Source organism: Stegostoma tigrinum, chromosome 28 (assembly GCF_030684315.1).
Source record: "Stegostoma tigrinum isolate sSteTig4 chromosome 28, sSteTig4.hap1, whole genome shotgun sequence".
NCBI classification, from domain to species: domain Eukaryota; kingdom Metazoa; phylum Chordata; class Chondrichthyes; order Orectolobiformes; family Stegostomatidae; genus Stegostoma; species Stegostoma tigrinum.
The window spans coordinates 33785594-33803866 of NC_081381.1; the positions used below are offsets into that span (position 1 = coordinate 33785594).

General features: G+C 43.5%; 1 protein-coding gene across 3 annotated transcripts in view; it reads right to left on the minus strand.

Moving 5' to 3' along the window:
- Positions 1 to 18273, minus strand: part of LOC125466570 (kazrin-like) — a 607575-nt gene that overhangs the window by 495871 nt on the left and 93431 nt on the right. For all 3 annotated transcript variants that reach the window (XM_048561207.2, XM_048561206.2, XM_048561208.2), the window contains exon 2: positions 3840 to 3997. In XM_048561207.2, coding sequence (XP_048417164.1) covers positions 3840 to 3997 — 158 coding nt within the window. The remainder of the gene's footprint in view (positions 1 to 3839; positions 3998 to 18273) is intronic.

Below are 18273 nucleotides of genomic sequence, written 5' to 3' on the forward strand. Positions count from 1 at the left end.
AGGAGCAAAGTGCACAGAGACCTGCAAGTGAGAAACAACATGAAAATAGAGCACAGCTTAACGATCAGAGGGATGGGGAGAATGGTGGTGAAATAGGTGTATCAGTAGAATGTGAATACGGTTGATGACTGGCGCACACAGCCTGCCACATGGGATTCGCGACTATAATATTCCACACATGGCATGCTAGAGCAATCAGGAACAGGCAACTTGGCTGATATTGTCACTCCATAACGTAAAAACGCAGAAGGTTCTACTGCCTCTGTTCTGTGCACAAATCAGTAAGGATGGTGGGCGAACCTGGAACATCCCACACTGCACTGGCTGGAATAGTCAAAAATAACAGGAAACTGTCGCATGTTGATTATCAAAGCTGGGCAGACTGGGCAGCGATGGTGATTTTCTTTTGTTAGGTTGAGAATCATTCATTGGTTGTCAGTTCCTATGTGCACAATCAAAGCATAGACTTTAGCTCAATAACCGTCTGATGCTTCTGAAAAATCTTCCTCCCAAGTTCAGCCTTGTCCCCAGCTCTGCCCTTGTTCTGAGCTCGTGTTAGCTCGGCTGGAGTCCGTTTCAACAAGATCTACCCAAGCAAGATTTGACATTATTTAAAGTTGAACAAGAATCTGACCTGGCATGTTGGCATCTTCCTCCTTTAATGAAAAGGATCACAAAAACAGATAAACTTGATATTTGTCTCAGCGTTAAAGGGAGAGATGGTGGTGCAATGGTAAGGTCAATTGACCAAGACGATGGTAGAGTGGGACACTTCAGCTTGTCTACACCGTCCATTTCTTTGTTTCTCTTTTGTGTTTCTTTCTCCTCTCTTTTCTCGATGATGTCCTGAACTCCCAGCGTCAAGGCAGACCCGGCGAGGCGTCATCTCGGTCCAGCAAGGTGGTCTCTCACCTGGTATGGCAGTCTCTCGGCCCAGCGTGGCGGTCTCTCAGTACTCCAACATGGCAGTCACTCGGTCCAGCATGGCGGTCTCTCAGCCCAGCATGGTGGTCTCTTGGCACTCCAACATGGCAGTCTCTCGGCCCAGCATGGCAGTCTCACGGCCCAGCATGGTGGTATCTCAGCACTGCAACATGGCAGTCTCTTGGCCCCGTATGGCGGTCTCTCAGCCCAGCATGGCAGTCTCTCTGCAATCCAACATGGCCGTCTCTTGGCCCGGTATGGCCGTCTCTCAGCACTCCAACATGGCGGTCTCTCGGCCTGGCATGGCGGTCTCTCGGCATTCCAACATGGCAGTCTCTTGGCCTGGTATGGCGATCTCTTGGCATTCCGACATGGCATTCCTTTTTCCCAAGTAGCTGTCCTGAAGAATCTGTACCGAGCTCCTTGCACCTCAGCCGGTGCTGTGAGGAGTGATTTCTAAACTTTGACTGTAGTCATTTGAGCACAGTGACAATACAGCCAATTCAATTCAATAACCCAGTGGCTAATGCTCAATGGGATATGGGTTCAATTCCTAATGTAGCAGTGGGTGGCATTTGAGTTCAGTGAATAAATGTGGAGCTGAGAGCTGGTCTTAGTAAGGGTAACCAAACTAATATTGAATGCCATAAAATCCGGCATCCTTACCTAGTCTGGCCGACAATGCAACTCCAGACTCATAGCAATGTGGTTGACCCTTAACTGCCCTCTGAAAGAGCTGAGCAAGCCGCAATGCTCAAGTGGGGGAGCAGTTAGGGATGGACAACAAATGCTGGTCTCATCGCACACACCCAGGTCCTCTGAAAGAGTAAACTGAAAAATAAATTGTTGGTGGGAACTTGTCACGCAGAGGATGTTTGCAATGTTTGGCCACGTAACAACAGATGCTGCATGTCAAAGCCATTGTTTTTGTCTGAATCATTCTGTTTGTTGGATCGGATACAGTTTCATAATATCATAAATGCTTCCTCATGGGCAAAGCATGTTAGTAAGTATCTATCAAAGGGCTTACAATGATAAAGAGAACTACGGCTTCAAATATGTTTCTTTGTCATGATGTTCCTTCCATGTCCTTTATTTGTTCACAAAACTGGACCATGTTTTGGACAAGCCAGAATCTGGATCAGTTGAGCTAATGGGAACTGCAGATGCTGGAGAATCCGAGATAATAAAGTGTGGAGCTGGGTGAACACAGCAGGCCAAGCAGCATTGTGCTCCTTTGATGCTGTTTGGCCTGTTGTGTTCATCCAGCTCCACACTTTATTATCTCTTGACATCAGTACTTAGCAGAAAGGAAAGCATTTGTCACATTCATCCTGATTTGGTAAGAGGAAGTATGTTGCATCTCGAGACATCATAGCATGAGGACATCCCAAAAGTGATTCAATGAATTATTTTTAAACCTAGCAGTTATTGTTTCGCAGTAAATGGAATCCAATTTCTATTTGAATGAGATGACCAGTTTCAGTGGCGTTAGCTGAGGGTTAAAAGTTGCCCAGAACATGGAGAAGACTCCACTTCTCAGCCTTGCTCTGTTCCCATTGAATTTTCACCATCCACCTGATTCAAGGTCTCATTTGAAAAGTGACATTATGGCAATGCAATACTCTGACATCACTGCAGTGCAGTGAAAGCCTTGATTATATAATCTTAAAATTCAAGAAGCGCTTAACTAATAAAATCAGCAGGCATTGTACTGTCTAAACCCAACAGAGTAATGGAAGGGTTAATCTATACATACGGCATGTAACATCAAGCAAGCTAAAATGGCAGATGAAGTTTAATGACATGTGCTTGTCGTAATGAATCTATAGCTGTATGCTTGCAACCGCTACATGGCTGGAGAGGAAATAGCATTTTTCTCTTGAATTCTCATTCCAAATTGATCATGTATATTCTCGAAAGCATTCGCTCTGAAGGTCAGATAAAAAGAACCACTCAGCCAATGCTTTTCATTACCCTTATCATGTGGAATCATTCCTGCCACTGGATGATGCAGTCCCAGCTTCTTATTTTATTGACGTACACTCATTTTCATTGCCCTTTGCATCTGTCCTGAACATTTTTCACACTCCAAGATAACGAATAACAGCCCTGAACATACGAGCAACTATCTGTGCTAGATCTATCAGTTTCAAATCCCCACATTAGTAAGTTATAAGACCAGCTCTGGCAGCTCCATGAAACTAGAATTTGGGTTTATCCTCTGGCAATGACAACAGCAAACAGAAAGAACACACCCATACATTCATGTCCTCAAATAATAACTTAAGGAACAGCTATTCCCCGATCCATTCCCCATGGCAATTCCTTGACCAATCAATTTACTTGGTTTGAAGTTTAACAAAAACTTGGCAGTCGCTTTTTCACTTGTGCATTCTCCACGGCAATGCGTCTAACACTCAGAATGCACTTCCAACCAATCAGTAACCTCTTCCCACACAGGATAATTTATTATTCCCTTTGAGAATTGGTATTCTTGCAATTCCATCCTGATGACTGCAAGAGAAAACGATACTCACGTCTTGTACCAGCAAACAACTATGTTTCACGGCCGTGGGTCAGCATCAAGTGATCTTCTAGACTTACTGGTTCTGTGGTGTTTACCCTCTTCAGGTCCTCTCAGTCAAGTCTCTCCTCATAACCCTAGCCCCTCTAAAATTGGCGATGCTGTTGGCACTCTAACCCTCTGGTATAAACTAAACGCTAAACCTGAGGTGCATCTGCTCAAAACTGGACAATTTGTCCCACCACTCTATTGCGCTTTGGTGTGAGTTGTTCTGCTGGGACTGGACCTGCTGAAATCTTTCTCAACCTCAATTGCAGCTTTATTTTTACAATCGGAAGCAGCTGGGGATAAAGGGCAATACACAAAAGCAAGAGAACATCCTCTGTACCTGCACATCCATAAGTAAGTGTCTCATTAAGCTCAATGATTTCTTCAGGGTGTCCTGCTCCTCAGGCAGCAAGTCTTCATTCTGCCTGTCTGCTATCACTGGCTTGTTTGTGATGAAATACGTGATTTGTTCATTTAAAGTATCCAGAGACTGTACAGCTGTGGACAGAAAGTAAACACTGGTCTCAAATAAAGCCATTTACTTCTTATTCAAGTCACTTTGTACAAACTAGCGGGCTAATTTTAACAACGAAGACAGTGTGACCTCGATGTGCATTATCCATATATTCCCGAAGGTAGCAGGAGAGGTAGGGAAGGTGCTTAAGAAGATTGTACTCACTGGAATTTAGAAGAATGAGGGGGGCATCTCATAGAAACATAAAAAGCTCCGATGGGACTGGGCAGGCTACATGCAGGATAAATGTTTCCAATGTTGGGGAAGTCCAGAAATAGAGGTCACAGTCTAAGAATAAGGGATAAGCCAGTCAGGACTGAGATGAGGTTAAATTTCTTCACTCAGAGAGTTGTGAACCTGTGGAATTCACCAGGAAGCTGTTTGGGGCCAGGTCATTAGATATATTCGAGAGGGAGTTGGACGTGGCCCTTGCAGCTAAAGGGATCAAGGGGCATGGACAGAAAGTAGGAATGGGATACTGAGATTGCGTGATCAACAATGATTATATAGAATGGTAGTGCAGGCTCAAAGGCCAAATGGCCTACTCCTGCACCTATCTTCTATGTTTCCATGTTTCTGTGAAGGAATGTAAGATACTCGCTTTTGTTAACAAAGCAGAACTGTATAAAAGATAATAAAATGTGAGGCTGGATGAACACAGCAGGCCCAGCAGCATCTCAGGAGCACAAAAGCTGACGTTTCGGGCCTAGACCCTTCATCAGAGAGGGGGATGGGGAGAGGGAACTGGAATAAATAGGGAGAGAGGGGGAGGCGGACCGAAGATGGAGAGTAAAGAAGATAGGTGGAGAGGAGAGTATAGGTGGGGAGGTAGGGAGGGGATAGGTCAGTCCAGGGAAGACGGACAGGTCAAGGAGGTGGGATGAGGTTAGTAGGTAGCTGGGGGTGCGGCTTGGGGTGGGAGGAAGGGATGGGTGAGAGGAAGAACAGGTTAGGAAGGCAGAGACAGGTTGGACTGGTTTTGGGATGAGGTGGGTTGGGGGGAAGAGCTGGGCTGGTTGTGTGGTGCAGTGGGGGGAGGGGACGAACTGGGGTGGTTTAGGGATGCAGTAGGGGAAGGGGAGATTTTGAAGCTGGTGAAGCCCACATTGATACCAATAGGCTGCAGGGTTCCCAAGCGGAATATGAGTTGCTGTTCCTGCAACCTTCGGGTGGCATCATTGTGGCACTGCAGGAGGCCCATGATGGACATGTCATCTAGAGAATGGGAGGGGGAGTGGAAATGGTTTGCGACTGGGAGGTGCAGTTGTTTGTTGCGAACTGAGCGGAGGTGTTCTGCAAAGCGGTCTCCAAGGCTCCGCTTGGTTTCCCCAATGTAGAGGGAGCCGCACCGGGTACAGTGGATGCAGTATACCACATTGGCAGATGTGCAGGTGAACCTCTGCTTAATGTGGAATGTCATCTTGGGGCCTGGGATGGGGGTGAGGGAGGAGGTGTGGGGGCAAGTGTAGCATTTCCTGCGGTTGCAGGGGAAGGTGCCGGGTGTGGTGCGGTTGGAGGGCAGTGTGGAGCGAACAAGCTGTATAAAATGCTGGTTAGGCCTTAGCTGAGAACTGTGTATGCTTCTAATCATCACATTACAGGAAGTATATGATTACTATAGAGGGTGCAGAGGAGATTTATCAGGATGGCTTAGAGGGTTAAAGCTATAAGGAAAGACTGGATAGGCTGGGGTTGTTATCTCAGAGCAGCGAAGTTTCAGAGGGGACCTAAGATAGGGGAATAGGTTATTAGAGGCATAGATAGGGTGGATAGGGAGACATTCTAACCCATTAGTAGAGCAGTGAGTAACCAAGGGGCACAGATTTAAGTTCAGAGGTAAAGGCAAGTTAAGGAGCATTGTCGTTGCTCAAAGGATGGTAGGGGTATGGGACTCACGGCTTGACAAGTCACAAACTCTCAGCAGCATCAAGATATACACTGCATAGTCTTGAGGGCTGTGGCCAAAAGCAGGGAAATGGGATAAGTGTTGTCAGATTTTTGTTGACCAGCGCAGACGTATGGGCTGAATGGTCTCCTTCTGTGCTGTAATGTTTATTAGTTTATGAGTATACTGTGAGTGCAGTAGCCGGCAGTGAAGGAAGCATTACATTAAAATGCTTGAAACAGCTAGAATTAGTGAAAAATGCTTAAGTAGGCCACAGAGAAATTTGAGGCTATGAGGCTAAAAGGAGGCTTAAATCAGTTCATTAAGTGAACAACCTTGTTGTAATTGCTAAAAAATCTCAGCTCAAGCTGTGAGAAAGGACAATCTTTGAGAAGATTGGGATAACAGCAGTATAAGCTGACCGTTGAGTGTGGAAAGATTGAAAGCAGAGTTTAATAAAAACAATGCTCTGTAGGGCAAAATGAAATCCTTATTATTCAAGTGAAAATATTTATTTAAGAATTGTTACCAGCGCAATTTCGTTTCGATATAAAATGGTGTGAAAATCTCCAAGAAGAAGCCAAAAAGGCGGAATCATCCTTACCCTGAGGGTATATTATCATGGATAAAGATGGGAATATGGTACAAAAAAACATGCCTTCTCTCTATCACAGGAGAAAAAGTGACATGCATTTTTCTTCAGTTTAAGGCACTTCAACAACATTTAAACACACAAAAACAATTCTTCAGCAAAAAAATATTCGGTTAGTTATAAAGCATTTAGAGATTTTTCAACATTAAGTAACAGAAAGTAAGAGAAATTTCTGACAAGAAAAATTAAAGTCAAACAGCAAAATAAAAAAGCTAAGAATAAATATTTAGCAATTCATTTCATTTATCTAGTTATTTAAAAAACATAATCTGTAGAAAACTTGTTGAAGATTCAATGTTTAATTTAATTAAAGTGATTGTACAAATTAAAAAAAAACTCGTGAGATCCATTTGCACCTACAAAACAATTACAAAATTAGTGCAACAGCTTTCAAGTAAATAACATAAATGAAAGAAACAGCAACAATTGAAAGTAAATTACAATTGAAAGAAAATATTATCCTACCAAGTGTATTTAAAATCACAATTCCTTCAGAGAGGGAGATAACAAAGTGTGGAGCTGGATGAACACAGTAGGCCAAGCAGCATCTTAGATTAGATTAGATTACCTACAGGGTGGAAACAGGCCCTTCGGCCCAACAAGTCCACACCGCCCCTTGGAGCATCCCACCCAGACCCATTCCCCTATAACCCACACACCCCTGAACACTATGGGTAATTTAGCATGGCCAATCCACCTAGCCTGCACATCTTTGGACTGTGGGAGGAAACCAGAGCACCCGGAGGAAACCCATGCAGACACGGGGAGAATGTGCAAACTCCATACAGACAGTCACCTGAGGCTGGAATCGAACCAGATCCCAGGAGCTGTGGGAAAACAGTGTTAACCCACTAAGCCACTGTGCCACCTCTCAAGCTTCCTCCAGAACTCTGTTGGTAAATTTCTTTATCATCTTTATACATTGCAATGATGTTATAACCAGGATAGAATCATCATTCTCCTTAGATACTGCAGCAGTCCTTGTTCCAAATGAAGCATGACCTGGACAATACACAGGTTTGGGCTGACAAGTGGCAAGTAACATTTGTGCCACACAAGGAGGCAATGACCATCTTCACCAAAACAGAATTTAAACATTGCCCTTCACATTCAATGGGAGTAGCTTTACTAAATTCCCCTACTGTCAACATCTTGGGGGGATTCCATGACCAGGAACTGAACTAGATTAGACTCAGAGGTTAGGAATCCTACATAAATCACCACCTGACTCCCCAAGGCTTGACAATCATGTTCGAGGCACAAGTCAGGAGGGTAATGAAATGCTCCCCACTTGTGTGGATCAGTGCGCCTTCAACAACACTCCAGAAGCTTGACACCATCCAAGTCAGAGCATGCCCACTTAATTAGCACCAAATCCACAAACATCCCCACCCTCCACCACCAGTATAGTTGCAGCAGTGTGTACTATTTAAAGATACACTGCAGGAATTCACTAAGGCTCCTTGAACATCACTTTCCAAATCCAAAACTACCACAATCTAGAAGGACAAGGGTAGCAGATACATGGAAATACCACCAGCTATAAAACCTGAAAAGCCACTCACCATCCTGGCTTGGAAGTTCTTTCAGTGTTGCTGTGTCAAAATCCCTGAATTCATCTCCGAACAGTATTGTGAGTAAACCTGCAGCACATGGACTGCAGTGGTTCAAGAAGCCAGCTCATCGCCACCTTTTCAAGGGGCAACAAGTGATGGGCAATAAATGCTGGCCAGCCAGCAATGCCCACGCCCCATGAATGAATATAAGAAAAAATCTAACACATGTCATACAGATATGTTACAAAACAAACTCACACTGGAAAGAGCAATCTAAATCATGGTATTTGCCGAAATTCAAAAACACAAGTGAATAATGGGAACAGAAGCCAACTGAGCACAACATGTTCATCAGGGTTTGTTAACTTTCTAAGGATTAAAAACACCAGACATCACACGATTGACTTACACAAAATGTTTTTACATCCTTGAAGTTACTGTTCCAGATGTGGAGCTAAAAAAAACACAAACACACCTAATATCCAGCTCTATGTAGCCAATACCGCTTTTGTGAGAAAGAGGACGTTGCCAGGAAAGGTATATGAGTCAAAAACAACCACTAAACCACAGAACTAGTAACGTTAATGTGGCACAGAGATTAAAACCATTTGGCAAACATCTTTGGAAGAAAACTCAGAATACCAAGATATACTTCATTGTAACACATATGCCATGTTTGAAAGCTGTGGATCAACCTTTCTTAGGAGTAATGGGTGCCTCATCTGATTGAGCTGTGACACAGATCCCATTTGGTAATGGTCATCCAACTAATTTTAAGCTTGACAGCAGCTGGAACATTACTGTATTTAACTGGCGAGAGAGAATGAACAATTATTGTCTCACAGAACTGCACGGCACAAACAGAAAGCCTACTCAAAATCAAAGGAATGCTGCAGTTACTCTGAAAATACTGTGATCTATATGATATAGAACAGCTGCATGGTATCAGAAACCAACACTTCTCACTTCAGAACAGAACACGTACTTTCCTCTCAAAAGTTGACAGTAGAGTCATAGAGACGTACAGCACAGAAACAGACCCTTGAGTCCAACTTGTCCATGCTGACCAGATCCTAATTTAATCTAGTCGCATTTGCTAGCATTTGGCCTATATCTCTGTGAACCCTTCCTATTCATATACCCATCCAGATGCCTCTTAAATGTTGTAATTGTACCATACTCCACCACCTTCACTAACAGCTCATTCCATACACACACCACCTTCTGCTTGAAAATATCGTCCCTTTTAAATCTTGCCCCTCTTACCTACGCCCTCTAGTTTTGGACTCCCCTTCCCTGGGAAAAAGACCGTGACTATTCATCCTATCCATGCCCCTCATGATTTTATAAACCTCTATAAGATCACCCCTCAGTCTCCGATGCTCCAGGGAAAATTGCCCCAGTCTATTCAGCCTCTCCCTGTAGCTCAAACACTCCAGTCCCAGAAACTTCCTTGTAAATCTTTTCTGAACTCTTTCAAGTTTCACAAAATCTTCACTACAGCAGGGAGACCAGAATTGAACTCAGTATTCCGAAATTAGTTGAAGCACCTCCATCAACTCAAATACTGAATACCAATGATCAACAGAAATTTATTCAACAACTGGAGGAATTCATCATAATTTTCACTGAACCTCAGAAAAAAAATGTCAACCAAAATCTCTCCACAACGGAGAAGTCAGATGGTATTACTGATTTCACAGTTTTCAAGGAATTGCTCAACTGTTTTCCAACTGCAGAGAATGTTCACAATCCAATCATCAGATATCCCTAACACCACAAGCATCAGGAGTCAGCAAACTGTTAATAAAGTCAAATCAGCTGTTTAGAAGCAGCAGTGTCAAAGTTTTACTGCCTGATTGAACTTGATAAATTATGAAGTTATTCAAATAAGAGAACAGGAAGATCACGTGCAAGTATACCTTGTTAAAATGTTAAAAGGAGAAGTCTAATTCTTTCACAAACACAACCAGCTTTTTTGACAATATTGAGGAAACTAAAGACCTTTCAAGGGGAGCAAGCAACATTGATGCCAGAGCACATCCTCAGCAGAAAGCATCCAGGAAGTTAAACATCTACCAAGGTTACGGTCAACTGCCCCCCGAAAACCTCATCCTCAAGCAACACACTTTCAACTCAATCAGTGTTGTGCACATAAAGTTAAAGTCCTGGGACGAGATGGGGCAGTGACAAATGTAGTTATGTGAACCAAGAATTTAATAACTAGCAAGAGCTTTGGGAGAAGTATTGTATAATGTAGTTAATACCTGAATGGCTAAACTGACATCATGAGATAAGCTCCCATATCAGCATAGAAAGGACTGTTCCTTAGTGGAGGCACCACACCTGTTCTGTGTTTATTACCAATGCTGTGTGGGGATGTTCCAGGAACAGTAGTGTGAACTTCATGTGAAGTTCAGCCGGATTCTGACAAAAGATCATGTATTGCAGTTGTAGTGTAACTAGTTTTTAAGTCATACATTTATTTAACTAGCTATTCTGTAATAAATCCTTTACTGTTCATGAAGATTGAGTCTACCTTCTGCCAAAGACTTCATGTAGGCATCCTTCCTCATCTGTAGCTCAGACTATTACCAGCAAGCAGGGTTGATGTCAGTGAAATTAACCAAGCCCTCTCAATGTCACCATTGTAACTATTGCACATTACAATGGTCGATTACTATGATTTACGACTGCAGTTTTATTGGTATGGTTGGTTTTTAGATGAGGAAAGATAATAAGTGGCTTGAAAGGAGCATCCACTTGTTGGACCAACTACCTGTTTTGATGCCATACAAACTAAGAAATCCTGTGCGATGAAAGTCAGCGGCTTTCAGGCCTCTATGTGACTCCAGTCTCACAGTAACTCATTGACTCAACATCTTCTGAGAGGACCTTACAAATGGAGTGTACATCCCGAGATCAGAAGTACAGATGATACTTTACCTTAGTCATGAGAGAAATATTGACAAGGGGAGGATATAATTTCCATAAATAGAAAAAGAAAAGCACTCCCCAACATTAGACGTTAATTAATTGATGGAATGAGTTATTGGTTGGTTTGTTTTGTATTTGAGGCTGAATTTATTGGTGTTACCATGCAAATTCTTCAGCCTCAAAGAGGTTTATGCCAGTATTGACAAGATTAGGAAACAATTAAACTAACTCAAGTTTGCTCATGGCAAGGACTGTCAATATCATTTTTATTTCTGGCGCTGTGTCTCTTTTCTGCTGATCCAGGGGAATTAGGTGCAACCTTCATCCAGTGTTGGTGCTGAGTAGCTCCAGCTCACAACATAGCTTGCTCCTACCTGAGTCTTCAACATTACCAGGGTCTCAGGGATTCAGGTGATTGTTTCTGTCCCAACTTAAAGGCAATTCACAGCCAGGTTTTGATTATGAATCAATGCCCAGAAGTGCCATGAGAAAAAATCATGTGGGGATAAGAATATATTTTATTATCATCCTAAACTAGGCTGACATCGTGGCTCAGTGGTAAACATTGCTGCCTCATAGCACCAAGGGCCTGGGTTCAATTCCAGTCTTGGGTGACTGAGTTTGCATGCTCTTCTTTGTAGATTAGATTCCCTACAGTGTGGAAACAGGCCCTTTGGCCCAACAAGTCCACACTGCCCCTTGAAGCATCCCCCTATAACCCACACACCCCTGAAAACTATGGGCAATTTAGCATGGCCAATCCACCTAACCTGCACATCTTTGGACTGTGGGAGGAAACCAAAGCACCTGGAGGACCCCCCCACACAGACACAGGAAGAAATGTGTAGACTCCGCATAGACAGTCGCCCGAGGCTGAAATCGAACCCAACTCCCTGGTGCTGTGAGGCTGCAGTGCTAACCACTGAGCCACCGTGCCGCCCCATGGCTTTTGTGGGCTTCCCCTGGCTGCCACAGTCCAAAGATGTGCAGGTTAGGTGAAATGGCCACGTTAAATTACCCTTAGCACCTAGGGATGTGCAGATTAGGTGGATTAGCCATGGGAAATGCAGGGTTATGGGGATATGGTAAGGGGCTGGAATTGGGTGGGATGCTCTTCAGAGATCGATACAGACTCAATGGGTCAAACAGCCTCTTTCTGTACTGTAGGAATGCTAAAAAGTGAAGCTCTGAAGTGGTTGGAGTTTCTTAATAGAAATCATCATCATTTGTATTTATATCATATCCCATCGCTCCAGGGATGTAATGGGAACATGTTGTGGATATGCAGGCAAGTTGGGATCAGGAGGTGGCCATCCAGGCCCTCATCACTCCAGCTTGTCAGTTAGATCAATGTTGAAGTGTATTATAACACCATTTATCTACTTTGGTTCCATATCCTTGAATACTTTTGCCAAACAAGAATCTATGAAGCTGTTCTGAAAATTGTAACTGAACACCAGCTTCAAGGGTGTCTAGTGCTTTCTAACACCTCTGAATGACCGAACTGATATTACCATTCTTTCTTCTTTTCCTGGAATGCACCATTACGGAAGACGTTTTTATGGCCGTTTCCTTTGTGTCATGTGGTTTTAAGCCCATATGCAAGGTGTTGGGTATAAGAGACAGATTAAGGATAAGGCCAGGTAAAGAACTACCTTTGGGACCAGGCTCCTTCAGAACTCTGTTTATTGCATAATAATCCTGACTACTAGTATCCATGGTAACCCGAGGGATACCAGACTCTAGTCTCGTTATATTATTGAAAAATTGTTCTCTACATGTATTTCTGGCTTCATACCTGCTTTGTATTTTACTAAATTCACCCCACACAAAGCTATTTAGGCCCAGTAGACAGCACCTCCATGAGATAATCACAAAGCTCCCCCAGGACCCTAAAGTCTTTACACAACAGTATCAACTTCTTGACAGCTGTGTGTTGATGCTGTACACATAAATTTAACCTGTTGACAAATGCACATCTTAAGAGGTGAAGGACACCATACTCTGACACTGTCAGATTCCCCAGAAACCTAATTCCCGGTGTTATGTGGTAGCTAGAATGATATAATGTAACTTACTAACTATAAGTAGTTAAGTCTTGCATGAGCAGAAACCAAATAATCTGTTACACCAGAGGACATGATTGGGCCAGGAACCAGATGCTGACTTCCTCATTATCGATCATCATCAATTGCATCATCTTTAATCCCTTTCACACCCATTTCCCCCATCTTGAGCACAAAGTGTTCCTACCAACAGATTGTATTTTAGCAAGGGCAAGGAAACCCAAAACGGAAAGTCTCTCTCCCTAACGCTATTATTGCATGAGTAAATCCAGGTACACGAGATAAATCTTTAAGAAAGAAGCATAATTAAATGGAACTATGTATTAAAAAGTCTCCTGAATGAAGTGGACTCAGCTGTGTAGAGAAGCCATCACTATAGTCACAGGAGAGATTACTGCATCAAGTCCTGCAGCACAGCCAGGTTTTGGTTGATAGAATTGCGGCACTGAAAGGAACTAAATTGCAATGTTCTCTGGACTAACTTCTTAGGACAAGTGCTATTGAATACTTCTATTAATTACAATTTCGATTTCCTGGGAAATGTGGCCTTTATTTGTCAGTCAAAGCAAGTGAATAATTGTGAGTGAGGCTTGGAAAAGATGTCAACCAGGCTGCACATGAAACCCAGGGTGTTTAACCAACTGCATAACAATGAGGGCTAGAAATGTGTACTCTGTTCCTTTTTTGTAAACTAACATTTCCGTTATGCATTACCATGCGGAAATAGAAATATCCGAGCCTGGCACTTCCTTAATGCTGCATTAGGAAGCACTGGATAGTCATTAGGAGGGAGAATTTTTGATTTTTTTCAACTCCTTTTCATAATCTAAGGCCATGTTGAATACTTTGAGATTGACTAATAACTGTACCCCTCTGGTTTGAATGGCCAGGATATTCCTTATCCCTTCAATCGCTGGCCGATTCAGGGTACAAAATCGCCTCCACACAATTGGCACTGACCCTGGCCAATTTGCTTTAGAACGGATGGTGTCTCAAGTTAATCGCACTACCAAAAGCCCAAAACGACAAGGGATTAGAGGAGGTAGAAGTCAGGTTTCCTTGGGAAGTCTGCCAAAATAAGCCTTGTTAATCTTTTCCTGTAATAAGCAGAAAGACAAATTATGTACACCACGTTCCCTCTCAACCTGCTGCAAATTAAAGTGGGTCACTATGGTTCTCAGCTCAGTACAGAGTTTCAGGACTGGTCGTAACTTTCTCATCAGATTTACAAGGTTGGCCTCTTTACAATAACCATTTTGTTTGGAGATAAGGAAAATGTTCTTGCATCAGCCTCATTCCACTACTTTCAGATTTATGATCCTCCACTACCACACTGGTCACTTCCTGTTAAAACGTTATAAAAATAAACCAGGATGCATTCTTTTTAAAATCGTGCCATTTCTCTCTCGTCTGTTGTAGCTGAATGACCCTTTCTTCTGATTAAGCCTGTAGTGAAATGATTTTTGCCTCAATCAAAATCCTTCTGAATTAGGGGAATAGTTAGCTGGAGCACAGGATTCGCTCTGAAGTGTTTGGGGCCAATCTGTCAAGATAGGATTTAATAAATGTGTTGGTGAATGAATATGAGCTGCATTGTAACTGTGACCTCAGTATTCACGTGATGGTACTCTGTCATCAGGAGTCAGGAATAGTATGTTCAAATCCATCAGGATCTTGAGCTGGAATCCTCCTTTCCCTCAACCAGAACTGATGCAGCCTCCAACACTAGCCCTTTCAGAACCATTACGAGACTCAAAACATAATGTAAGATTATTTCCCTCCATATAAACTGAGGCAGGTTGAACACTCAAATATCACTCAGAGCTTTCAAAATTGCCTTGTAGAGAGACAGAGCTCCAAATGACAAAATAAGCTAAAAGCTCGCTTTCATTTTCCAAAGTGCATTTATTAAAACAAAGCTTTGAAGTTGGCTTTAAGTGAAGATTCTGTTCTTCAGCTGAACAGTTTCACAAGATCACTGATGTTTCTTTTTATCAGGAAACTGCAGCCTGAAATGTTGACAGCACCTTGTAGAATCTGTGAGGCTTGAAACGGTTTGACAAACATTGTGTTATTCCTCCACAGTGCAGTGATGTTACTGCATATCAATCTTCTCCTGGCTCAGTCAAGCACAGTCCATTCACTATCCGACAGTGCATCCTGTACACCTATGAGTTATCTGAGGTTCAACAAATGGAGCTTCTCTGCACGTGAGACTTAAAATCAGAGGCAGATCAATGTAAAAGCTGAACTGAACTAGCTTCATTGTCACACGCACTCAAATGAATGCCACAACAAGTTTACAAATCACCACCTATCGCACCATCTTAGATATAAGTTGCGTAGGTACAGATTCTTCAGTATAGGTTCTTAGGGAATAAAAGAAAAAAAAGAGAAAAAAATAGAGAGAAAAAGAACTAAAGTGTCCAGCATTATGGACCGTAGGAATAAATGGGAAAATGGAGAAATAAGAAGAACAGTAGCTCCAACCCAGTCCACACTGGCACCCTAACACCAATCTGTGCCAACTTTACTTCAAGGCTCCCGAGGCAAGGAGATCACTCCAGAAACACCTTGATGCTGGATGTCCACACTGAGGCCTTGCTAGGTCAAGAGACTGCCATAGGCCACCAAAGAAGGCCACCACACTGGGCCAAGAGGAAACCACACTGTGCCAAGAGACTGACACACCAGGCTGAGAGACTGACACACCAGGCCGAGAGGACACCACACCAGGCCAAGAGACGGACACACCAGGCCAAGAGGATGCCACACCAGGCCGAGAGGACATCACACCAGGCCGAGAGGACGCCACACCGGGCCGAGAGGACGCCACACCGGGCCAAGAGGACACCACACCGGGCCAAGAGGACACCACACCGGGCCAAGAGACGGACACACCAGGCCAAGAGGATGCCACACCAGGCCAAGAGGACACCATACCAGGCTGAGAGGACGCTACACCAGGCCAAGAGACTGACACACCAGGCTGAGATGACACCACACCAAGCTGAGAGGACACCACACCAGCCTGAGAGGACGCTACACCAGGCCGAGAGGACATCACACCAGGCCAAGAAGACCCTGTGCTGCACCGAGAGGATGTCATGCTGTGTCTATGCTGAGGCTGAGAGTCCGAGTCCATGTCATCTCAAATGTTTTGAGCCTGGTGAACCTTCTGTACCTATATCCAAAGATTTTTCAGTTCATGTGTAAAAGTGAGGTCCCACCTGCCTTTCAGAAGGAGGTATGATATCCCTTGGCACAGTTTCACAGTTTCAAAGTGAAGGGGAAATTTCCCCAGTGTTTATCCATTCTAAACATGTAATCTGGCCATTAACTTATATCTGTTTGTGGGAGCTAGCTATATGCAAAATTGTCTACCATGTTTCCTGTTTTACAACAAATAGACTACGCTTCAAAATTACTTTAAGGACTTTTGTGAAGTTTCGCTTGAGATTGCGAATAAAATTGATCTTTTTTCACAGGTCATATCCGTCAGCTACAGTGCGTGATGATGCTGCTCTGCTCATTCTTCCAGTTTACACTGTCCCAAAACATGTTCCAATTTCGTGCCATGAGTACAAGTGATCCAAGTATCACCAGTCTAGAACCATCCATCAGTGTGTCAGAAAGCAGTAGCATGCGCACATACATTAACGCCTTTCTTAAAACCATGGACCAGCTCAAGGAGATTTAATATTTGGAAACAAATTCATTTTATTGCTCTCTGGGGTGCAGAGATATTTGTTGAGTCAGTAGGTTACATTGACGCTACTTCATTTTATAAATACTGGCATCACATTTGGGAGATATACGAGGCTCCTAAAATTCTAAGAATGCAGAAAAATATCAACTTCAATTGTCCATTAGAGAATAAGTTCTAGTGTCCTAAGTGTTCATATACGTCTTCAGTAATTTCTAAAAGCTTTACATGTGACCATCCATGTGCGAGAAATCCACTCAGTAATCATTCTAAAGCAAATGCTAAATGCATAGGTTGGGAAATTTTGACATGTACAAGATGGGAGCTGTGGTTCTGTTTTACATTTCTTTGTTCATATGCAACATATAATTCATATTCAAAGCCTGTCTACCATCTACCAGGCACAAGGCAGGAGTACAATGGAATGCTCCTTACTTGCCTGAAAGGGTGCAGCTGCAAAAACACTGAAGAAGTTTGTCACCAAAAGCAAACCAGTGCGATGGAACCACAACTACAAGCATTAATTCCCTCCCTTACTGACGCTCAGTAGCAGTAGTGTGCACTAGCTACAAGGCGCGCTGCAGATATTCACCAAAGATTATTATCCCTCCCTAATCAAATCCATGAATCATTCAAGAAAACTCATTCATGGGGGTGGGAGCAACAAACTGGAGAGGAGCCCTCCTGCAAATAACATGATGAAGCGCCGCTCTTCCAATCACAGGCTGGTTTTCACCAGCTCCTGCTCCTTATTGGCTGACGGTGAACCGACCAGCGTCAACCTCATGCAGAGAAGCGACTTGTAATTGGTCGGCAGGGTGAGTGGCTGCAATGGTAAGCAGAGGCTGGAACAGGAATAACTGGAGAAACTCAGCTGGTCTGGTAGGTACTGTGGAGAGAGAACCATTCTGAGAAACCGTCCCTGGGCTCCAAATGTTTACTCTCCCTACCGATGCTGCCGGATCTGCTGAGTTTTTCCAGCTATTTCTGTTTCTGTTTCAGATCTTCAGCATCCGCAGTTCTTTGTTTTTATTTAATGGAGTAAGCAGGGGCTGGAAGAGGAAACAAGGCACAAGACAAAGGAGCGAGGTAAGTTGGCAGGGGGAGGGAAGGGGGCAAGACCAGGAGGCTGGGGGCTGGGATCTGAGGCCTGGGGGATGGGGGTGAGTCTGGGATCCTGGTAATGAGGACCAATAGTCTGTGCTCTGTATTAGTGGGGTTTGCTGGGGATGGGGTATTAAGGGGATTGAGGGTAAATGACGCTGTCTAGTGGTGAGAGATGAGTTACAGAGGAGGTGAAAAAGAGGTTGTGAGGGGAATAATGTGCTGGAAAGGGCCATTTCTGGAGGGGCTGTTAGAGGGCATGAACACTTCTAAACTTTTCACTAAAGGAGTGCTCATGGAACTGATAACAGGACCACTGGGGCAATGTGGAGTCTCCAGATTAAAGGTGTGGGA